At 49.1% G+C, this 24,756-nt stretch overlaps 1 protein-coding gene across 4 annotated transcripts in view; it reads left to right on the forward strand.

Annotated features, from left to right (window-relative positions):
- SETD1B (SET domain containing 1B, histone lysine methyltransferase) overlaps nt 1-24,756 on the forward strand; it is a 314,507-nt gene that overhangs the window by 165,087 nt on the left and 124,664 nt on the right. For 3 of the 4 annotated variants that reach the window (XM_069214916.1, XM_069214917.1, XM_069214914.1), the window contains exon 11: nt 5,818-5,914. In XM_069214916.1, the coding sequence (XP_069071017.1) occupies nt 5,818-5,914 (97 nt within the window). The remainder of the gene's footprint in view (nt 1-5,817; nt 5,915-24,756) is intronic. The other variant, XM_069214915.1, reaches the window with a different exon arrangement.

Consider the following 24,756-nt stretch of genomic DNA (forward strand, 5'->3'; position numbering starts at 1 on the left):
TGTAAATTCTATAACTGTTCGCTGCCCTGGATGGGAGAAGTGAAGTGGTCCTAAAGAAAAGAAGATCATGCTCCACAAGGATAAAATCGGATGAGAGCATGATGGGCGCTAGTGTGTGTGCAGCATTAATAGTGACGTTTAAAAATATATATATATGTTTTACTTTGAAGATTAGTTAATTACACAAAATATGTCCCTGCTAATAATCAAGAAGTGCTGTACAACATACCATTACAGCATATTTCATGGTTGCCTGCAAACTGGTAGATCGTCCCATGGTGAAATTCAATTGGCGATCCCTGTGTTCTCCAGCACAGTACCCAATACACAGCAAAATATTACCTAGCGTTCTCATTTAACAAAAACTTTGAAAACAAGTTTTGCCAGATATCCTCAAATTTTATCCAATACAAATTGATCCAATGCATCAAAATTATGGGCATCGGCTCCTTTGTTAGATTGTTTTCTCTCCGCCATTGGGTTCTGACGTGTGCATTTTTGCTCTGTCTTTCGACTCACTCTGGTTCGAAATCTTACCTTCCGTCTTCTCTTTATCTATGATATTGTTTCTAAATTGACTATTCCCATCTTCGCGTTTGTCACCACTTGTCCGCCTCGGCACAGACCCTGCCCGTTTTGTGCCTACCTCACCATTCGGCACCAAAAAGTATGCTGAGCTGATGGAACGGGCGCAGTTTTGTTTCTGTCCTCCATGTGGGAAAGTACCCTCTTTATGACATGGTTACCCACACTTTTTGCCTGCTGTCAGTGTTTTTTTTTTTTACTGTGTTCACTGGGATCCTGCTAACCAGGACCCCAGTGACTGTGCTCTTTCCCTCTAAATGTGGTTGTTCTGGACTTTTGTGAACCCCACAATTGGCATACTGGTGCCCTCATGCAAGTCCCTAGTATATGGTAACTAGGTACCCAGGGCATTGGGGCACCAGGGGTTCCCCGTGGGCTGCAGCATGTATTATGCCACCCATGGGAGCCCATACAAAATGTGTTTGCAGGCCTGCCATCCCAGCCTGCGTGAAAAGGTTCTTGCACCCTTTCACTACAGCTCACTGCACCAGGTCACTGTAAGTCAACCCTATGTCAGGCCCTATCAGAGGGCAGGGTGCTAGTACCTGTGTGTGAGGGCACCCCTGCATGAGCAGAGGTGCCCCCACGAACTCCAGCTCCGTTTTCTTGGACTTCTTGAGTGTGGGGAAGCCATTTCACCTGTGTACTGGACATAGGTCACTGCCTATGTCCAGCTACACAATGGTAACTCTAAACCTGTGCGTTTTTGGTATCAAACATGTCGGAATCATACCCCAGTACTGTTTCCAGTATTGAGTGCATGATTCCATGCACTCTGGGGGCTCCTTAGAGGACCCCCAGCTTTGCTCCTACCAGATTGCAGGGTATTCCCGGGCAGCCGGCGCTGTTGCCATCCTACAGACAGGTTTCTACCCTCCTGCTGCTTGAACAGCTGAAGCCAGGAAGGCAAAACAAAGGGTTTCCTTTGGGAAAGGGAAGCAACACCCTCTCCCTTTGGAAATAGGTGTTACATGGCTAGGGACGGTTAGCCTCCCCAAGCCACTGGTATGCTTTGAAGGGCACATTTGGTGCCCTACTAGCAAAAAACAGTTAGCACTAGTCCAGGGACTCCTGGTCCCTGCTCTGGCGCGAAAATTGACAATGAACAATGGATAGGGGAGTTACCACTCCCCTGTCCATCACCATCCCAGGAGTGATGCCCAAAAACTCCTCCAGGTGGCCACTAGATTTTGCCATCTTGAATCCAAGGTGGGCAGAGGACTCTGGGAGCATCTGAGTGGCCAGGTCAGGCAGGTGACGTCACAGCCCCCTCCTGATAGGTGGTTACCATGCTAGGTGAACAGTCCCCCTTTTAGGGCTATTTAGGGTCTCCCTCTTCGGTTGGTCCTCAGATTTTACATGCAAGATTCCAGCAGGACTCCTCTGCAGCGTTTACTTCAACGTCTGGCCACTGGAACCGCAACTGGATTTCACAGGAACCCACAGTCTGCAGCTCCAGCGATTACTTCGCTCTCCAACATTGTTTCTCCGTCTCCTTCCAGCAGCTGCAACATTTCCTGAGCTGTGCTTCCTCTGAGGGTGGCAAGTCTTCAGTCTGCTCCAAGAAGGAATCTACCCTGGAGTGAAGGAGTCACTCTCCTGCATCTGCAGGACCCAACTGCATCAACAACTAGCCTCGTGGATCCTCTCTCCTCCATCTGTGCGTCGATCGTGCAATACAGGTGGTGGTCTGGAGTGGTCCCCTCTACCAGCTGTCCAACTTGGGAAGTGGTGAGTCTTTGCCTCTCCTTGCAGGACAGTACCCCTGTGCACTGTGACTCTTGCAGCTACCAAGGCTTGCTGGCTCTTTTTCCAAGGGATTTTTAGTCTCCATGTAACCTGCCTACAGCACTCTTCCCTGCAAAACAGTCTTCTGCCTGCTGCTCCAGCGACTGGGGACTCCTCTCCAGGTGTGCTGAGTGGGCCTCACTGCGACTCCTGTGCTTGCTGCCTGTTAGTTGCCTATGGGGGCTGCATCCTCAACTTCTGGCTCTCCCCACTGCTGAGTGTCGCCTGGGACTCCCCTCCATGGGTTGAGTCCCCTCGGATCTTTCTAGTCCCCAGCAGCTCTGCAACTCTTGCGTTTGCCAAGGCTTCTTGATTGTTGCTTCACACCACTGACAGACTGCAACTCTTCCTCTGACGTGGGACATCAACTGCATCACTTCTGGAACTCTTCTTCTGCTCCTGTGCTGAATAGCCGACTCAGTGCTGACCAAATCGCACTGACCTAAAACCTGGGTGCTGAGAGCCACAAAACCAAGATCTTCAGTGCAGAAGGACTGTACCCAGTCTTCAGCTATGCCTTCACCTGTGGATCCCATTTTGGAGACCATGGACGCTCAACAGCGCTGTCTCCGCATCTAGGGGGGGTTCAGGCCACATTATTGCTTCCTCCCCTGTACTTACCAAGAGGAAATTATCATTCCAGTTAGCTTTCGACACCTCTCTACTTTCAAAGGTTACCCAGGACAGGGCTTCCTCCACACCTACCAAGCCGCCCCACCTCTTCCTTTTCCATCTTCTGCACCTCCTCCACCCCCTGCTTCTCCTCCATGTCCCATCCCTCCTCATCCACCTCCCTCACCTATTGCAGGAGATTTTACACCTCAAGGATCCGCTGTATACACTGGGGAAGATTTGGGTGGAACACAGCAAGGCCCAGATCCACGTGACACGTACAACTCTGATACCATGTTAACCAACGACCCAGACTTGTACCCTGTATGACCCTCCTCACCAGAGAATAGCACATCCTGTCAGCATGTAATAGCATATTCAGCTGCCTTTCATAATTTTGAGCTGCATAGTGATCCAGTCGAGCAGGACTTCCTGTTTGATACTCTCACAACCACACACAGGGATATACAGTTTCTCGCCATGCCCTCTGGCATGCTACATTATGCAGACAAAATGTTTAAGAACCTGTCTGCTCTAGGGTTAATCCACCTAGAGTAGATAAGAAATATGTCTTCCCCCACGGACCCTCTTTATATCAGGTCCCTCCAGACTCTATAGTGGTTACCACTACACTGAAGAGGGCCAGTAGTCAGGACACAGGGGACTCTCCTCATCCAGATAAGGAGAGTAAAAAGCTGAGTGCAGCCGGCAAATGGGTGGCTGCCCAGGCACATTCCACTAGGAAAAAAGGAGCCACTATAGCTTTCCTTGGAAACGTACCTATAGTTGACATTTTTAACGTAGCTACATGGTCTACACCACATACATTTACAAAGCATTACTGTGTGGATGTACCAGAACGTAAGCAAGCCAATGTAGGTCATGCTGTGCTGCAAACACTTTTCCAGTCAACTGCAACTCCCACAAGCTAGCCACCACTTTTATGAGTGGCTGCTTTACAGTCTATGCAGAGCATGTGTATCTAGAGCCACAAAAGCCATCAAACAGAAAATGTTATTTACCCAGTAAACATCTGTTCGTGGCATGCAGTGCACTAGATTCACATGCGCCCTTCCTCTTCCCCGGACACCTGTGGCCATTTCAGTTACATTATACTTGAATATAGTTATATGTGCGTGGAGAGCTTTCTCTATACCTCCTCTACACTCCTCTTCTCACTCGCCTGCGGGAAAACAATCTAACAAAGAAGTCGATGCCCATGTCCAGTATCATTGAGGACGAGCCATCATTCGATCCCGTGACTCAAAAATGCTTCTTCAAAGAAAAACAACTTGCAACACTCCTGACCCAACACTAGATTGTAGGATTATGTAGAGCATGTGAATCTGCAGCACTACATGCCACGAACAGATGCTTTCTGGGTAAGTAACATTGTCCTTTACCCCATGTGCAGTACATCTGCAAATTGTATACTTGCTTTAGAGCCCAGAGTTAACAGTTTTGTTACTTATGATTCTGCTAATGTTTCAAACATTGTTTCTGCAAATGGGTTAGGTGCTTGACAGCTGGTTTTTAGAAGATCATTCAGAGATGCTTTGCTGATACTAAGAGGATCAAATATCACCAGCTCTTACTGAGTTACAATGCTTTCTCCTTATTTAACTAAGCAAGGATTTTTTTGTGTGGTTGGCTGTGAAGACCTTCAAGGAGAGTGATGATGCATATAAGTGTGCGATTATTTTATTTTATTGATTTTAAGATATTTAAGCTTAGTGTTCAAATGACCCACACAGGCTGTATCTTGAGGACATTGTACAAAGGGCCCTGTACTTAATAAGAAACATTGCCAACGTCAGTAGTTCTGTTGTTGGCTGCCAGGCTTTTGGGTTTGTCAAGGCTGGTTTTATGATTTTTTTCTTTTGCAAAATTGGATTGCTGGGGACGCTGTTGTGCCTGCATTCATGGAACCATCATGGGCTACAAACAAAAATATATATTTTGGTTTTAAACATTTATTGCCTTCATAATTCCCAAAACTGAAGAGAAGTACTTTGTGGGTGTGCTTCTTCCGAAAAGGCAGAATGCCTTTGTTCTCAGTGAACTTTGCCAGTGGCTTAATCGGCTGGCTTTTTGCATTATGCTGTAGTGTGTGGAACAAAAGTGTCTAAAACACAGTAAAAGACCAGTGGGTGAAATGGGCGGATGGAAGGCTCCTATAAGAATTATATACATATCGTTTTAATAAAATCAAACTATCTTGGCTACAGCCAAGCACAAAAAAAGGTAGAGACATTGTGGGCTGTGGATTTGCTGTAATTTGGCTGCATATCTTATTGTGAGTTTTAGGAAGTGAGTTCATGCTTTGTGTATAATCTGCCTTCATTTTCTGCATATATTTCTATGTGCTTTGCTCTTACATGTTTTTTTCCTTTGGCATTGCACAAGGTGCCATTGCTCATACACACAATCAGTTTTTGTAGGACATGGCTACTCACCCATGAGGGTCTCAAGGTGCTGCGGGGGGTGGAGGGAGGGAGGGAGGGGTCCTCATACGAAGAGCCACGTCTTGAGGTTCTTCCTGAAGATGGGAGCGACTGGCTTTGTCTGAGGTGCAGGGAATGTTGTTCCAGCTCTTTGCCGCAATGTAGTTGAAGGATTGTCCTCCGGCGGTGATTTTGCGGATGCGAGGGATGGTGACACATTTCTGCAGTGATGGCTCTGGCTAAACAATTGAAAGGGCAAGTCATTATACAATATTGCCAATCCCCCAATAGTCAGGTTGTTCTTTTCTACTCTCTAAGCTGGTGCTGCAAATAAATTATTGTGTTTTTCTGTTTGTGTTAATTATTCAACTTACGTTTTTCACTAAAGGAGGAAGGGGATGCTGATGATGAGGATGAAGATGATGACGATGAGGTTGATGACCTAGATGTGGAAACCAGTGAGCGAGAGGAGCAAGATTCAGAAGGTATTGTTTCAAGAAACACAAAGTATGCAAATGTATTTCACAGATTGATGAGTAAAATTGATGTGTACTCAAATAGCTTTTTGACAATACCACTATTTACACCTCTGTATGACAAAGATCAAGTATTGCTTTAACACGCTGTTGCCAGAATCAGTTTTTTCCATTTCCATAGTTCCTGGCTTAACTAACCAACCAGTAGTGTAAATTGACTTCTGACTCATTTTTATTTTTCCTTCAAGTGGTTTACAAGAGTCTGTTCTCTACATGGACTTAAGTGTGAAAGGAAACAAAAAGGAGAGCTCTGACATGTAGGTGCTTCTTTTACCTGTTCAGTGGCTATGGCGTTTCTTTTTGGGAACATCGTGAAACCTCATTCTCTGGGAAAGGTATAACAGGTGCAAAATGCTGGGCTATGCTCTTTGGGATCACTTCAAAGTGTTACATAGATAGCTGAATAATGTGGCTGTGCCTGCAACCACTCATCAGTAACTGTTTTTTCCACCCTGAATCCTACTAGGTGAAATTATGCACATATTTGACAAGATTGATCTTTTTATCATTTGTGTTTAATAGCTAGTTTTTATATTTTGATAACACTTCTCTGAGAGCTGTTGTTTTCGTGCTAGTTTCAGGAAATCGTTGTGTGTTGTTTAACAAAAAAAGAAAAAACACCTGGGAACAGCGATGTGAATTGCAATACATGAGTTCTTGTTTGGTTAGTGTAGGAAAGTGCCACTTTTTGACATGGGGACCCACACTTTTAACCTGGCATCTCATGCAGTTTTGACTGAAAGTGCACTGGGTTCCTGCTAACCAGGTTTCCAGTGCCAAATCTCTTTCCCTAAAACTGTTCAATTGTTCCCCTGTTGACCTTACCTAGTATATGGTACCCCTAGTACTTTGGGCATGGGTACCAAAAAGTGTCCCTTAAGGCTGCAGCATGTATTGAGCCACCCTCAGGGACTCCTCACCTAGCAGATACAAGCTGCCATTGTAGGATGCGTGTCTTGGTGCAGCTAAAAGTGAAAACGCAACATGGCACAGAGCCTGCGTGCCATGTCCCCTAATGCTGCATTCAGTATATGCAAGACACCCCTACAGCAGACCGTACAGCTCTAAGGCAGGGTGCATTATATTACATGTGAGGACATATCTGCAAGAGCAGAAATGCCCCCATTGCCTTTGTCGATTCTCAGACATAGTGAATGAACAGGGAAGCCATTTTAAGTACATGTGCTGAACACTGGTCAGTACGAGTTCCACAGCTTCCTGATGGCTTCACTGAAAATAGGTATATTTGGTATCAAACATCTCATATTAATAAACCCTCACTGTTTACAGTGATGGATTAATACATGAACCCAGAGGACACCTTAGAGGTGTCCCCCTGAAAACCTACCATGTATCCAAGTGCTGGCTGACTAGTTCTACTCAGCCTGCCACCACCAGGCATGTTTCTGACCCCCAGACGTGGGTGCGTTTGATCTCGGGCAGACAGAAACAAAGCCTACTCTGGCAGGGGTGTTAGCATACTCCTCCCAACAGGATGACCAACAAATCTGCATTCCTGGGCACGGGGCTTCAAAGACACACACCACCCTTGAAATGTAGATTTGGCTTCCCTCAAAGGAGAAGATGTTGACCTCCTGCCTCATGGTCCATTTGACACCTGGACAGGCGGGAACATTATTAGTCAAGAGAGGAGTGCCCACCTCTCAGGTCGGGTCCACCCATATGGTGAGCTGCCTGGTGTGGACACAGCTTTTGAAAGGATGCCATCTTGGTGATGGCAGAACTAGGAACTCTGTGACAGGATTATGCCCACTTCCCCCTGGAAATGGTTATATAGGGGTGTAGTGACCCCAGAGGTAAGTAGCCCGTTGGTCACTACCCTACACTCCCCTAAATTCTGTATTTAGAGGAGCAGCTGGCACCAGGAAATCAGATGCGGCTGACGTAAAGAAGGACACTCTGGAGATGCAAAAGCGAGAACTGAATACTAGTGACTGACTCTGCGCCAAGCCTGCCTGCCAGCTTCGACAGTTGTGCCAAAGTCGCCTCGAGCTGTTGAAACTTCCACAAGCCAGGGAAGACTGCCAGCCTTAAACCCAGCCCAAGGGAACCCCCGTGGAGTAGCGGAGCTGCCCCCCTGCATTCTTGCAAGCACCCAAGAACCTTTGAAGAGAACTCTGGACAGCACCACAACAGTCGCGCCTACTAGCCCCTGCTGTAGTGTGCCAACCTGATCTCAACCTCTCCAGAGACAGTCCATTGTGGGTTTTCCCACCGCAACCTTCACTTTGATGCCTGCAGTCTCTTTGTGCATGCCCCCCCTCAACCATGACTGCCTCCGGTGACAGCAATAGCCCACTGCACCCAGACACCCCAGACCGAGGCTCATGAGACTTGAGCCCACTTATTGGTTCACCTGGACTGGTCCCCCAGTCCACACCTGCAGCCGGTTTCTGCAGGCCCCCTCCACCGCAAACGCGACCAGTGACGGACACCCGACTGTCCAAGAACCCTCTGCTCCAGGCTGCCCTAGACTGGGGAGAAGAGGACCACTTGTGTCCCTACATCCTTGAGCAGTGCAAGAGGCTCACCCAAACTGGATACCTAGTCCTAACCTGCAGCCACTTTCCAACTGGACCGTTCCCCATTGACTAAAAAATACTGGGCATGTGACACCGTAATACACCTCTGCACCCGGCCGCTGCAGTGCCACCTGGTGTGACCAGCTGTTGTGGTCCTGACCCTTGCACAAATCTCACTTTAAGTCCAGGAAATTGGTCTTGTAAGTCGCTGTACTCTACTTGTTTGCTGTATTTGTTGTTCCTCCTTAGGATAACATTGCAGCTTTCAAGAAATGCACTGTCAACTTTTCTAAACTGAAGGATTTCTCTTGCAAAACATACTTGATTCTGGTGCCAGCATCTGTATAAGGATACCTGTTAGTTTTATGACTTTATGTGGATCTCCTTATTGAGGTGCCTCATTTATTGACTGCATGTGTATTTGCAGATGTCTGACACTCCTCTCTGATAAGCCCAAGGCTGCTTGATCACACTACCCCCTTAAAAGAAGCACCTTGGGATTGCTAGAGAAAGCCCTGCCCACTAGGAAGGAAATCCCAGGACTTTCTGCATGGTATAGGTCATTGTGATATACCACATGTAGGAAAGTACCCTCTTTCTTGACATGGTTACCCCCATTTTCTGCCCGTTGTCAGTTGTTTTGACTATGTTCACTGGGATCTGCTAACCAGGGCCCCAGTGATTATGCTTTCGGCCTTCTAACTTGGTAACTTGTACCAGTGTCACCCCACATTTGGCATACTGGTGCCCCCATGTAAGTCCCTAGAATATGGTACACATGTACCCAGGGCATTGTGGCACTAGAGGATCCCCATGGGCTACAGCATGTATTATGCCACCCATGGGGAGCCCATGCAAAGTATTCTGCAGGCCTGCCATTGCAGCCTGCGTGAAAGGGAGTATGCACACCTTTTGACAATAGGTAACTGCACCAGGTCACCATAAGTCACCCTTATGGCAGGCCCTCCTAGCCCAGAAGGCAGGGTGCAAGTACCTTTGTTTGAGGGCACCCCTGCACTAGCAGAGGCACATCCTCGAACTCCAGTGCCATTTTCATGGACTTCGTGAGTGTGGGGACTCCATTTTATGCGTGTACTGGACATAGGTCATTACCTATGTCCAGCTACATAACGGTAACTCTGAACCTAGGCATGGTTGGTATCAAACATGTCAGAATCATTCCCCAATAGTGTTGCCCGTATTGGAAGTATGATTACATGCACTCTGGGGGCTCCTTAGAGGACCCCAGCATTGCTCGTACTAGTCTGCCAGTGTAGGAAGTTGGCTCTGTATGTGCTATTTCAAAGTAAGGAATAGCATGCACAGAGTCCAAGGGTTCCCCTTAGAGGTAAGATAGTGGCAAAAAGAGATAATACTAATGCTCTATTTTGTGGTAGTGTGGTCGAGCAGTAGGCTTATCAAAGGAGTAGTGTTAAGCATTTGTTGTACATATACACAGGCAATAAATGAGGAACACACACTCAGAGACAAATCCAGTCAATAGGTTTTGTTATAGAAAAATATCTTTTCTTAGTTTATTTTAAGAACCACAGGTTCAAATTCTACATGTAATATCTCATTTGAAAGGTATTGCAGGTAAGTACTTTAGGAACTTTGAACAATTACAATAGCATTTATACTTTTTACATAAAACACATTTAGCTGTTTTAAAAGTGGACACAGTGCAATTTTCACAGTTCCTGGGGGAGGTAAAGTATTGTTAGTTTTAACAGGTAAGTAAGTCACTTACAGGTTTCAGTTTTGGGTCCAAGGAAGCCCACCGTTGGGGGTTCAGAGCAACCCCAGAGTTATCACACCAGCAGCTCAGGGCCGGTCAGGTGCAAAAGGTCAAAGAGGTGCCCAAAACACATAGGCTTCAATGGAGAGAAGGGGGTGCCCCGGTTCCAGTCTGCCAGCAGGTAAGTACCCGCGTCTTCGGAGGGCAGACCAGGGGGGTTTTGTAGGGCACCGGGGGGGACACGAGTCAGCACAAAAAGTACACCCTCAGCAGCGCGGGGGCGGCCGGGTGCAGTGTGTAAACACGCATCGGGTTTCCAATAGTTTCCTATGGGAGACCAAGGGGTCTCTTCAGCGATGCAGGCAAGGGGGGGGCTCCTCGGGGTAGCCACCACCTGGGCAAGGGAGAGGGCCTCCTGGGGGTCACTCCTGCACAGGAGTTCAGTTCCTTTAGGTGCTGGGGGCTGCGGGTGCAGGGTCTTTTCCAGACGTCGGGAAATAGAGTTCAGGCAGTCGCGGTCAGGGGGAGCCTCGGGATTCCCTCTGCAGGCGTCGCTGTGGGGGCTCAGGGGGGACAACTTTGGTTCCTCACGGTCTCGGAGTCGCCGGAGGGTCCTCCCTGAGGTGTTGGTTCTCCACCAGTCGAGTCGGGGTCGCCGGGTGCAGTGTTGCAAGTCTCACGCTTCTTGCGGGGATTTACAGGGGTCTTTAAATCTGCTCCTCTGTAACAAAGTTGCAGTTCTTTTGGAGCAGTGCCGCTGTCCTCGGGAGTTTCTTGTCTTTCTTGAAGCAGGGCAGTCCTCAGAGGATTCAGAGGTCGCTGGTCCCTTGGAAAGGGTCGCTGGAGCAGGTTTCTTTGGAAGGCAGGAGACAGGCCGGTAAGTCTGGGGCCAAGGCAGTTGGTGTCTTCTGTTCTTCCTCTGCAGGGGTTTTTCAGCTCAGCAGTCCTCTTCTTGTAGTTTCAGGAATCTAAATTCTTAGGTTCAGGGAAGCCCTTAAATACTAAATTTAAGGGCGTGTTTAGGTCTGGGGGGTTAGTAGCCAATGGCTACTAGCCCTGAGGGTGGGTACACCCTCTTTGTGCCTCCTCCCAAGGGGAGGGGGTCACATTCCTATCCCTATTGGGGGAATCCTCCATCTGCAAGATGGAGGATTTCTAAAAGTTAGAGTCACCTCAGCTCAGGACACCGTAGGGGCTGTCCTGACTGGCCAGTGATTCCTCCTTGTTTTTCTCATTATCTCTCCTGGACTTGCCGCCAAAAGTGGGGGCTGGGTCCAGGGGGCGGGCATCTCCACTAGCTGGAGGGCCCCGGGGCATTGTAACACGAAGCTTGAGCCTTTGAAGCTCACTGCTAGGTGTTACAGTTCCTGCAGGGGGAGGTGTGAAGCACCTCCACCCAGAGCAGGCTTTGTTTCTGTCCTCAGAGAGCACAAAGGCTCTCACCGCATGGGGTCAGAAACTCGTCTCTCAGCAGCAGGCTGGCACAGACCAGTCAGTCCTGCACTGAACAATTGGGTAAAATACAGGGGGTATCTCTAAGATGCCCTCTGTGTGCATTTTTTAATAAATCCAACACTGGCATCAGTGTGGGTTTATTATTCTGAGAAGTTTGATACTAAACTTCCCAGTATTCAGTGTAGCCATTATGGAGCTGTGGAGTTCGTTTTTGACAGACTCCCAGACCATATACTCTTATGGCTACCCTGCACTTACAATGTCTAAGGTTTTGCTTAGACACTGTAGAGGCATAGTGCTCATGCACATATGCCCTCACCTGTGGTATAGTGCACCCTGCCTTAGGCCTGTAAGGCCTGCTAGAGGGGTGACTTACCTATGCCACAGGCAGTGTGAGGTTGGCATGGCACCCTGAGGGGAGTGCCATGTCGACTTAGTCATTTTCTCCCCACCAGCACACACAAGCTGGCAAGCAGTGTGTCTGTGCTGAGTGCGGGGTCCCTAGAGTTGCATAAGACATGCTGCAGCCCGTAGAGACCTTCCCTGGCATCAGGGCTCTTGGTACCAGGGGTACCAGTTACAAGGGACTTACCTAGGTGCCAGGGTTGTGCCAATTGTGGAAACAATGGTACATTTTAGGTGAAAGAACACTGGTGCTGGGGCCTGGTTAGCAGGGTCCCAGCACACTTCTCAGTCAAGTCAGCATCAGTATCGGGCAAAAAGTGGGGGGTAACTGCAACAGGGAGCCATTTCTTTACAGCCAGGGTTTTCCAGGCAGTGCAGTTTGCTGCCACCCCTCAGACAGGTTTCTGCTCTCCTGCTGCTTGAACAGCTCAAGCCCAGGGAGTCAAAACAATAGATTTCCTATGGGAGAGGAGGTAGCACCCTCTCCCTTTGGAAATAGGTGTTACATGGCTTGGGAGGGCGCATTTGGTGCCCTCTGTACATAAACCAGTCTACACCGGTCCCTGCTCTGGTATGAAAGTGGACAATGGAAAGAGGAGTGACCACTCCCCTGACCATCACCACCCCAGGGGTGGTGCTCAGAGCTCCTCCAGAGGGCCCTTGGGTTCTGCCATCTTGAATCCAAGGTTGGCAGGGACCTCTGGGAGCATCTGAGTGGCCAGGCCTGGCAGGTGACTTCAAAGCCCCCTTTCAGGGCTATTTAGGGTCTTCCTCTGGGGTGGATCCTCCGATTTGGCTTGCAAGATTCCAGCAGGACTCTTCTGCAACCTTACTTTGTCTTCTAGCCACTGGAACCACGACTGGACTCTCCAGGAACCAACAATATCCATCCACGAAGAAGACTTCTCCTGCAACATTGTTTGCACGGCTCCTTCCAGCTTCTGCAACATTTCCCCACCTGTGCATCCTCTGAGGGTGGCAAGTCTTCAGTCTGCACAAGAAGGAATCTCTGGATTGAAGGAGTCACTCCCCTGGATCCGCAGGCGCCTACTACAACAACGACCAGCTGCATGTGGATCTCCTCTCATCCTGAGCTGCGTGGATTCTTCATCACGGGTGGTGGTCCGGAGTAGTCCTCTTGGTCCTCTCTGCCAGCAATCCAACTTTGGTGGAGGTAAGCCCTTACCTTCCCAAGCAGGACAGTACCCCCATGCACTGCGTCTCTTGCAGCTGCCAAGGCTTGTTTGCATCTCCTCCAAGGGATCTTCAGGCTACGTACAGTTCCAGGCCCCAGCACTCCTTCCTGCGACACACAGCCTTCTGCGTGGTTCTCCTGCGGCGTGGGCTCTTATGTGACTCCTGTGTCTCTATCCTGTGGGTGCTGCCTCTGCTCCTGTGGGCTCTCTGTCACTGAGGGTCCCCTCTGACTCCATCTCCTCGGCCTTGCTGGTCCCTGGCAGCTCCACTTTCTGCCAGCCACGACATTTGCCTTTGCCAAGGTTTGTTGGTGGAAATCCTGCACCAGAACCTGACTGCAGTTCTCCTTCCAACATGGGACTTCATCTGCATCCCTCAGGAACTCTTCTCCCGGTCAGGGCTGCAGTGCTGACCTTCTTCTCATCACCGTCGACCAACTCCTGCAACTACAGCTGCGTGGGTAGTAGCTCCTACTCCTCCTGGACTCTACTGTGACTCTTGGACTTGGTCCCCTCTCTCGACAGGTCTTCCTCGTCAGGAATCCACCTCTGGTTTCTTGCAGTCTTGTCTAGGTGTCTTCTTTTCCTTCCTTTTGAGTGGTTTGGGGGAAATTCCAGTGATTTTACTCCTGCTTTACTTGGGGTGGGGGGGGGGGTTGGGGGTACTGTGTTACTTAACTCTGTGGTTTGCTAGTACTCCCAGCTACCTCTACACATTTCACTTATCTAGGTGTGTTCGCATTCCATTTTTTTTAGTATATGGTTTGGGCTCCCTGTAGGGTCACCATTGTTAATTTGCAACTGCACTGTTTTATAACCTTTGTCATGCCTATTACTGGTTACTAGTGCCTATAATTAGTGTATTACTTACCTCCTATTGGAGGGTTACCCTTCTAGTATCTTGTGGTATTGTGTGACCAAAAATAAAGTACCTTTATTTTTGTACAACTGAGTGTGTTCTTCCATGTGTGTGTAAGTGCTGTGTGATTACTGTGGTTTTGCATGTCTCCTAGATAAGCCTTGGCTGCTCATCCATAGCTACCTCTAGAGAGCCTGGCTTGTAGACACTGCCTACACTACACTAATGGGGGATACCTGGACCTGGTATAAGGTGTAAGTACCTTAGGTACCCACCAAACACCAGGCCAGCTTCCTACACCATTGTAAGGAAATGCCTCCTTGGCATGGTTGCCCCCTGACTTTTTGCCTTTGCTGATGCTATGTTTACAATTGAAAGTGTGCTGAGGCCTGCTAACCAGGCCCCAGCACCAGTGTTCTTTCCCTAACCTGTACTTTTGTATCCACAATTGGCAGACCCTGGCATCCAGATAAGTCCCTTGTAACTGGTACTTCTAGTACCAAGGGCCCTGATGCCAAGGAAGGTCTCTAAGGGCTGCAGCATGTCTTATGCCACCCTGGAGACCTCTCACTCAGCACAGACACACTGCTTGCCAGCTTGTGTGTGCTAGTGAGGACAAAACGAGTAAGTCGACATGGCACTCCCCTCAGGGTGCCATGCCAGCCTCTCACTGCCTATGCAGTATAGGTAAGACACCCCTCTAGCAGGCCTTACAGCCCTAAGGCAGGGTGCACTATACCATAGGTGAGGGTACCAGTGCATGAGCATGGTACCCCTACAGTGTCTAAACAAAACCTTAGACATTGTAAGTGCAGGGTAGCCATAAGAGTATATGGTCTGGGAGTCTGTCAAACACGAACTCCACAGCACCATAATGGCTACACTGAAAACTGGGAAGTTTGGTATCAAACTTCTCAGCACAATAAATGCACACTGATGCCAGTGTACATTTTATTGTAAAATACACCACAGAGGGCACCTTAGAGGTGCCCCCTGAAACTTAACCGACTATCTGTGTAGGCTGACTAGTTGTAGCAGCCTGCCACAAACCGAGACATGTTGCTGGCCCCATGGGGAGAGTGCCTTTGTCACTCTGAGGCCAGTAACAAAGCCTGCACTGGGTGGAGATGCTAACACCTCTCCCAGGCAGGAATTGTCACACCTGGCGGTGAGCCTCAAAGGCTCACCTCCTTTGTGCCAACCCAGCAGGACACTCCAGCTAGTGGAGTTGCCCGCCCCCTCCGGCCAGGCCCCACTTTTGGCGGCAAGGCCGGAGAAAATAATGAGAATAACAAGGAGGAGTCACTGGCCAGTCAGGACAGCCCCTAAGGTGTCCTGAGCTGAGGTGACTCTAACTTTTAGAAATCCTCCATCTTGCAGATGGAGGATTCCCCCAATAGGGTTAGGATTGTGACCCCCTCCCCTTGGGAGGAGGCAGAAAGAGGGTGTACCCACCCTCAGGGCTAGTAGCCATTGGCTACTAACCCCCCAGACCTAAACACGCCCTTAAATTTAGTATTTAAGGGCTACCCTGAACCCTAGAAGATTAGATTCCTGCAACTACAAGAAGAAGGACTGCCTAGCTGAAAAACCCCTGCAGAGGAAGACCAGAAGACGACAACTGCCTTGGCTCCAGAAACTCACCGGCCTGTCTCCTGCCTTCCAAAGATCCTGCTCCAGCGACGCCTTCCAAAGGGACCAGCGACCTCGACATCCTCTGAGGACTGCCCCTGCTTCGAAAAGACAAGAAACTCCCGAGGACAGCGGACCTGCTCCAAGAAAAGCTGCAACTTTGTTTCCAGCGGCTTTAAAGAACCCTGCAAGCTCCCCGCAAAAGGCGTGAGACTTGCAACACTGCACCCGGCGACCCCGACTCGGCTGGTGGCGAACCAACACCTCAGGAGGGACCCCAGGACTACTCTAAGACTGTGAGTACAAAAACCTGTCCCCCCTGAGCCCCCACAGCGCCGCCTGCAGAGGGAATCCCGAGGCTTCCCCTGACCGCGACTCTTTGAATCCTAAGTCCCGACACCTGGGAGAGACCCTGCACCCGCAGCCCCCAGGACCTGAAGGACCGGACTTTCACTGGAGGAGTGACCCCCAGGAGTCCCTCTCCCTTGACCAAGTGGAGGTTTCCCCGAGGAACCCCCCCCTTGCCTGCCTGCAGCGCTAAAGAGATCCCTAGATCTCCCATTGACTTCCATTACAAACCCGACGCTTGTTTCTACACTGCACCCGGCCGCCCCCGCGCTGCTGAGGGTGAAATTTCTGTGTGGGCTTGTGTCCCCCCCGGTGCCCTACAAAACCCCCCTGGTCTGCCCTCCGAAGACGCGGGTACTTACCTGCCAGCAGACCGGAACCGGGGCACCCCCTTCTCTCCATTCTAGCCTATGTGTTTTGGGCACCACTTTGAACTCTGCACCTGACCGGCCCTGAGCTGCTGGTGTGGTAACTTTGGGGTTGCTCTGAACCCCCAACGGTGGGCTACCGTGGACCAAGAACTAAGCCCTGTAAGTGTCTTACTTACCTGGTAAAACTAATCAAAACTTACCTCCCCTAGGAACTGTGAAAATTGCACTAAGTGTCCACTTTTAAAACAGCTATTTGTGAATAACTTGAAAAGTATACATGCAATTTTGATGATTTGAAGTTCCTAAAGTACTTACCTGCAATACCTTTCGAATGAGATATTACATGTAGAATTTGAACCTGTGGTTCTTAAAATAAACTAAGAAAAGATATTTTTCTATATAAAAACCTATTGGCTGGATTTGTCTCTGAGTGTGTGTACCTCATTTATTGTCTATGTGTATGTACAACAAATGCTTAACACTACTCCTTGGATAAGCCTACTGCTCGACCACACTACCACAAAATAGAGCATTAGTATTATCTATTTTTACCACTATTTTACCTCTAAGGGGAACCCTTGGACTCTGTGCATGCTATTCCTTACTTTGAAATAGCACATACAGAGCCAACTTCCTACATTGGTGGATCAGCGGTGGGGTACAAGACTTTGCATTTGCTGGACTACTCAGCCAATACCTGATCACACGACAAATTCCAAAATTGTCATTAGAAATTCATTTTTGCAATTTGAAAAGTTTTCTAAATTCTTAAAAGACCTGCTAGGGCCTTGTGTTAGATCCTGTTTAGCATTTCTTTTAGAGTTTAAAAGTTTGTTAAAAGTTTGAATTAGATTCTAGAATCAGTTTTAGTTTCTTAAAAAGTATTCCAACTTTTAGAAGCATAATGTCTAGCACAGATGTGAATGTGGTGGAACTCGACACCACACCTTACCTCCATCTACAGATGAGAGAGCTAAGGTCACTCTGTAAACTAAAGAAAATAACAATGGGCCCCAAACCTACCAAAATACAGCTCCAGGAGCTTTTGGCAGAGTTTGAAAAGGCCAACCCCTCTGAGGGTGGCAACTCAGAGGAAGAGGATAGTGACTTGGAGGACAATTCCCCCCTACCAGTCCTATCTAGGGAGAACAGGGTCCCTCAAACCCTGACTCCTAAAATAATAGTCAGAGATGCTGGTTCCCTCACAGGAGAGACCAACACCTCTGAAATCACTGAGGATAGCCCCAGTGAAGAGGACATCCAGTTAGCCAGGATGGCCAAAAGATTGGCTTTGGAAAGACAGATCCTAGCCATAGAAAGGGAAAGACAAGAGATGGGCCTAGGACCCATCAATGGTGGCAGCAACATAAATAGGGTCAGAGATTCTCCTGACATGTTGAAAATCCCCAAAGGGATTGTAACTAAATATGAAGATGGTGATGACATCACCAAATGGTTCACAGCTTTTGAGAGGGCTTGTGTAACCAGAAAAGTGAACAGATCTCACTGGGGTGCTCTCCTTTGGGAAATGTTCACAGGAAAGTGTAGGGATAGACTCCTCACACTCTCTGGACAAGATGCAGAATCTTATGACCTCATGAAGGGTACCCTGATTGAGGGCTTTGGATTCTCCACTGAGGAGTACAGGATTAGGTTCAGGGGGGCTCAAAAATCCTCGAGCCAGACCTGGGTTGACTTTGTTGACTACTCAGTGAAAACACTAGATGGTTGGATTCAAGGCAGTGGTGTAAGTAATTATGATGGGCTGTACAATTTATTTGTGAAAGAACACCTGTTAAGTAATTGTTTCAATGATAAACTGCATCAGCATCTGGTAGACCTAGGACCAATTTCTCCCCAAGAATTGGGAAAGAAGGCGGACCATTGGGTCAAGACAAGGGTGTCCAAGACTTCAACAGGGGGTGACCAAAAGAAAGGGGTCACAAAGACCCCCCAGCAGAAGGGTGATGAGACAACCAAAACTAAAAATAGTAAAGAGTCTTCTACAGGCCCCCAAAAACCTGCACAGGAGGGTGGGCCCAGAGCCTCTTCACAAAACAATGGGTACAAGGGTAAAAACTTTGATCCCAAAAAGGCCTGGTGTCATAGCTGTAAACAGCATGGACACCAAACTGGAGACAAGGCCTGTCCCAAGAAAGGTTCCACTCCAAACTCCCATCCAGGTAACACTGGTATGGCTAGTCTCCAAGTGGGATCAACAGTGTGCCCAGAGCAAATCAGGGTCCACACTGAAGCTACTCTAGTTTCTGAGGGTGGGGTGGATTTAGCCACACTAGCTGTCTGGCCGCCTAACATGCAAAAATACAGACAGCAACTCTTAATTAATGGGACTAGAATAGAGGGCCTGAGGGATACAGGTGCCAGTGTCACCATGGTGACAGAGAAACTGGTTTCCCCTGGCCAATACCTGACTGGAAAAACTTACACAGTCACCAACGCTGACAATCAGAGAAAAGTACATCCCATGGCAATGGTTACTTTAGAATGGGGAGGGGTCAATGGCCTGAAACAGGTGGTGGTCTCCTCAAATATCCCAGTGGACTGTCTGCTTGGAAATGACCTGGAGTCCTCAGCATGGGCTGAGGTAGAGCTAAAAACCCATGCAGCAATGCTGGGTATCCCTGAACTGGTGTGTGTGAAAACAAGAGCACAGTGCAAGGCACAGGGTGAAAAAGTAGAGCTGGAGTCTGGAAAAATGGCCCAGCCTACCAAGAGAACAGGAAAGTCAGTTGGGAAACCAACTGCAACACAGCAAAAGAAAGGGAACCTCTCTTCTCAGGAAGAAGTTCTGCCCTCTGAGGGAACTGAGCCTTTGGAGCTTGAACCTTATCAGGTTGAGCTCTTAGGCCCAGGGGGACCCTCAAGGGAAGAGCTGTGTAAGGGACAAGAAACCTGTCCCTCTCTTGAAGGCCTTAGGCAGCAAGCTGCTGAAGAGTCCAAAGGCAAGAAAAATGGAACACATAGGGTCTATTGGGAAGATGGGCTCCTGTACACTGAGGCCAGAGACCCCAAACCTGGTGCCACTAGGAGAGTGGTAGTGCCTCAGCTGTTCAGAGAGTTCATCCTAACATTGGCCCATGACATTCCCCTTGCTGGACATTTGGGACAAACCAAGACGTGGGAGAGGTTAGTCAACCACTTCTACTGGCCCAATATGTCCAACATGGTTAAGGAGTTTTGCCTCTCCTGCCCCACCTGTCAAGCCAGTGGTAAGACAGGTGGGCATCCAAAGGCCCCCCTCATTCCACTTCCAGTGGTGGGGGTGCCCTTTGAAAGAGTGGGTGTGGACATAGTGGGTCCACTGGAACCTCCCACAGCCTCAGGAAATATGTATATCCTGGTAGTAGTGGATCATGCTACCAGGTATCCTGAAGCTATTCCCCTTAGGTCGACTACTGCCCCTGCAGTAGCCAAGGCCCTCATTGGTATCTTTACCAGGGTGGGTTTCCCTAAGGAGGTGGTGTCTGACAGAGGTACCAACTTCATGTCAGCATACCTAAAGCACATGTGGAATGAGTGTGGAGTGACTTATAAATTCACTACACCTTACCATCCACAAACTAATGGCTTAGTTGAGAGATTCAACAAGACATTAAAGGGCATGATCATGGGGCTCCCAGAAAAACTCAAAAGGAGATGGGATGTCCTCCTGCCATGTCTGCTTTTCGCTTACAGGGAGGTACCACAGAAGGGAGTAGGGTTCTCACCCTTTGAACTTCTGTTTGGTCATCCTGTAAGGGGACCACTTGCCCTTGTTAAAGAAGGCTGGGAGAGACCTCTCCATGAGCCTAAACAGGACATAGTGGACTATGTACTTGGCCTTCGCTCTAGAATGGCAGAGTACATGGAAAAGGCAACCAAAAACCTTGAGGCCAGCCAACAGCTCCAGAAGTTTTGGTATGACCAAAAGGCTGCACTGGTTGAGTTCCAACCAGGGCAGAAAGTCTGGGTTCTGGAGCCTGTGGCTCCCAGGGCACTCCAGGACAAATGGAGTGGCCCTTACCCAGTACTAGAGAGGAAGAGTCAGGTCACCTACCTGGTGGACCTGGGCACAAGCAGGAGCCCCAAGAGGGTGATCCATGTAAACCGCCTTAAGCTCTTCCACGACAGGGCTGATGTCAATCTGTTGATGGTAACAGATGAGGATCAGGAGGCAGAGAGTGAACCTCTCCCTGATCTTCTGTCATCAGACCCAAAAGATGGTACAGTAGATGGAGTGATCTACTCAGACACCCTCTCTGGCCAACAGCAAGCTGATTGTAGGAGAGTCCTACAACAGTTTCCTGAACTCTTCTCCTTAACCCCTGGTCAGACACACCTGTGTACCCATGATGTGGACACAGGAGACAGCATGCCTGTCAAGAACAAAATCTTTAGACAATCTGACCATGTTAAAGAAAGCATCAAGGTGGAAGTCCACAAGATGCTGGAATTGGGAGTCATTGAGCGCTCTGACAGCCCCTGGGCTAGCCCAGTGGTCTTAGTCCCCAAACCTCACACCAAAGATGGAAAGAAAGAGATGAGGTTTTGTGTGGACTACAGAGGGCTCAATTCTGTCACCAAGACAGATGCCCATCCAATTCCAAGAGCTGATGAGCTCATTGATAAATTAGGTGCTGCCAACTTTCTAAGTACCTTTGACTTGACAGCAGGGTACTGGCAAATAAAAATGGCACCTGGAGCAAAAGAAAAGACAGCATTCTCCACACCTGATGGGCATTATCAGTTTACTGTTATGCCCTTTGGTTTAAAGAATGCCCCTGCCACCTTCCAAAGGTTGGTGAATCAAGTCCTTGCTGGCTTGGAGTCCTTTAGCACAGCTTATCTTGATGATATTGCTGTCTTTAGCTCCACCTGGCAGGATCACCTGGTCCACCTGAGGAAGGTTTTGAAGGCTCTGCAATCTGCAGGCCTCTCTATCAAGGCATCCAAATGCCAGATAGGGCAGGGAACTGTGGTTTACTTGGGCCACCTTGTAGGTGGAGGCCAAGTTCAGCCACTCCAACCCAAGATCCAGACTATTCTGGACTGGGTAGCTCCAAAAACCCAGACTCAAGTCAGGGCATTCCTTGGCTTGACTGGGTATTACAGGAGGTTTGTGAAGGGATATGGATCCATTGTGACAGCCCTCACTGAACTCACCTCCAAGAAAATGCCCAAGAAAGTAAACTGGACTGTGGAATGCCAACAGGCCTTTGACACCCTGAAACAGGCAATGTGCTCAGCACCAGTTCTCAAAGCTCCAGATTATTCTAAGCAGTTCATTGTGCAGACTGATGCCTCTGAACATGGGATAGGGGCAGTTTTGTCCCAAACAAATGATGATGGCCTTGACCAGCCTGTTGCTTTCATTAGCAGGAGGTTACTCCCCAGGGAGCAGCGTTGGAGTGCCATTGAGAGGGAGGCCTTTGCTGTGGTTTGGTCCCTGAAGAAGCTGAGACCATACCTCTTTGGGACTCACTTCCTAGTTCAAACTGACCACAGACCTCTCAAATGGCTGATGCAAATGAAAGGTGAAAATCCTAAACTATTGAGGTGGTCCATCTCCCTACAGGGAATGGACTTTATAGTGGAACACAGACCTGGGACTGCCCATGCCAATGCAGATGGCCTTTCCAGGTTCTTCCACTTAGAAAATGAAGACTCTCTTGGGAAAGGTTAGTCTCATCCTCTTTCGTTTGGGGGGGGGTTGTGTAAGGAAATGCCTCCTTGGCATGGTTGCCCCCTGACTTTTTGCCTTTGCTGATGCTATGTTTACAATTGAAAGTGTGCTGAGGCCTGCTAACCAGGCCCCAGCACCAGTGTTCTTTCCCTAACCTGTACTTTTGTATCCACAATTGGCAGACCCTGGCATCCAGATAAGTCCCTTGTAACTGGTACTTCTAGTACCAAGGGCCCTGATGCCAAGGAAGGTCTCTAAGGGCTGCAGCATGTCTTATGCCACCCTGGAGACCTCTCACTCAGCACAGACACACTGCTTGCCAGCTTGTGTGTGCTAGTGAGGACAAAACGAGTAAGTCGACATGGCACTCCCCTCAGGGTGCCATGCCAGCCTCTCACTGCCTATGCAGTATAGGTAAGACACCCCTCTAGCAGGCCTTACAGCCCTAAGGCAGGGTGCACTATACCATAGGTGAGGGTACCAGTGCATGAGCATGGTACCCCTACAGTGTCTAAACAAAACCTTAGACATTGTAAGTGCAGGGTAGCCATAAGAGTATATGGTCTGGGAGTCTGTCAAACACGAACTCCACAGCACCATAATGGCTACACTGAAAACTGGGAAGTTTGGTATCAAACTTCTCAGCACAATAAATGCACACTGATGCCAGTGTACATTTTATTGTAAAATACACCACAGAGGGCACCTTAGAGGTGCCCCCTGAAACTTAACCGACTATCTGTGTAGGCTGACTAGTTGTAGCAGCCTGCCACAAACCGAGACATGTTGCTGGCCCCATGGGGAGAGTGCCTTTGTCACTCTGAGGCCAGTAACAAAGCCTGCACTGGGTGGAGATGCTAACACCTCTCCCAGGCAGGAATTGTCACACCTGGCGGTGAGCCTCAAAGGCTCACCTCCTTTGTGCCAACCCAGCAGGACACTCCAGCTAGTGGAGTTGCCCGCCCCCTCCGGCCAGGCCCCACTTTTGGCGGCAAGGCCGGAGAAAATAATGAGAATAACAAGGAGGAGTCACTGGCCAGTCAGGACAGCCCCTAAGGTGTCCTGAGCTGAGGTGACTCTAACTTTTAGAAATCCTCCATCTTGCAGATGGAGGATTCCCCCAATAGGGTTAGGATTGTGACCCCCTCCCCTTGGGAGGAGGCAGAAAGAGGGTGTACCCACCCTCAGGGCTAGTAGCCATTGGCTACTAACCCCCCAGACCTAAACACGCCCTTAAATTTAGTATTTAAGGGCTACCCTGAACCCTAGAAGATTAGATTCCTGCAACTACAAGAAGAAGGACTGCCTAGCTGAAAAACCCCTGCAGAGGAAGACCAGAAGACGACAACTGCCTTGGCTCCAGAAACTCACCGGCCTGTCTCCTGCCTTCCAAAGATCCTGCTCCAGCGACGCCTTCCAAAGGGACCAGCGACCTCGACATCCTCTGAGGACTGCCCCTGCTTCGAAAAGACAAGAAACTCCCGAGGACAGCGGACCTGCTCCAAGAAAAGCTGCAACTTTGTTTCCAGCGGCTTTAAAGAACCCTGCAAGCTCCCCGCAAAAGGCGTGAGACTTGCAACACTGCACCCGGCGACCCCGACTCGGCTGGTGGCGAACCAACACCTCAGGAGGGACCCCAGGACTACTCTAAGACTGTGAGTACAAAAACCTGTCCCCCCTGAGCCCCCACAGCGCCGCCTGCAGAGGGAATCCCGAGGCTTCCCCTGACCGCGACTCTTTGAATCCTAAGTCCCGACACCTGGGAGAGACCCTGCACCCGCAGCCCCCAGGACCTGAAGGACCGGACTTTCACTGGAGGAGTGACCCCCAGGAGTCCCTCTCCCTTGACCAAGTGGAGGTTTCCCCGAGGAACCCCCCCTTGCCTGCCTGCAGCGCTAAAGAGATCCCTAGATCTCCCATTGACTTCCATTACAAACCCGACGCTTGTTTCTACACTGCACCCGGCCGCCCCCGCGCTGCTGAGGGTGAAATTTCTGTGTGGGCTTGTGTCCCCCCCGGTGCCCTACAAAACCCCCCTGGTCTGCCCTCCGAAGACGCGGGTACTTACCTGCCAGCAGACCGGAACCGGGGCACCCCCTTCTCTCCATTCTAGCCTATGTGTTTTGGGCACCACTTTGAACTCTGCACCTGACCGGCCCTGAGCTGCTGGTGTGGTAACTTTGGGGTTGCTCTGAACCCCCAACGGTGGGCTACCGTGGACCAAGAACTAAGCCCTGTAAGTGTCTTACTTACCTGGTAAAACTAATCAAAACTTACCTCCCCTAGGAACTGTGAAAATTGCACTAAGTGTCCACTTTTAAAACAGCTATTTGTGAATAACTTGAAAAGTATACATGCAATTTTGATGATTTGAAGTTCCTAAAGTACTTACCTGCAATACCTTTCGAATGAGATATTACATGTAGAATTTGAACCTGTGGTTCTTAAAATAAACTAAGAAAAGATATTTTTCTATATAAAAACCTATTGGCTGGATTTGTCTCTGAGTGTGTGTACCTCATTTATTGTCTATGTGTATGTACAACAAATGCTTAACACTA

This window comes from Pleurodeles waltl, chromosome 11 (genome assembly GCF_031143425.1).
Source record: "Pleurodeles waltl isolate 20211129_DDA chromosome 11, aPleWal1.hap1.20221129, whole genome shotgun sequence".
Taxonomy (NCBI): Eukaryota; Metazoa; Chordata; class Amphibia; order Caudata; family Salamandridae; genus Pleurodeles; species Pleurodeles waltl.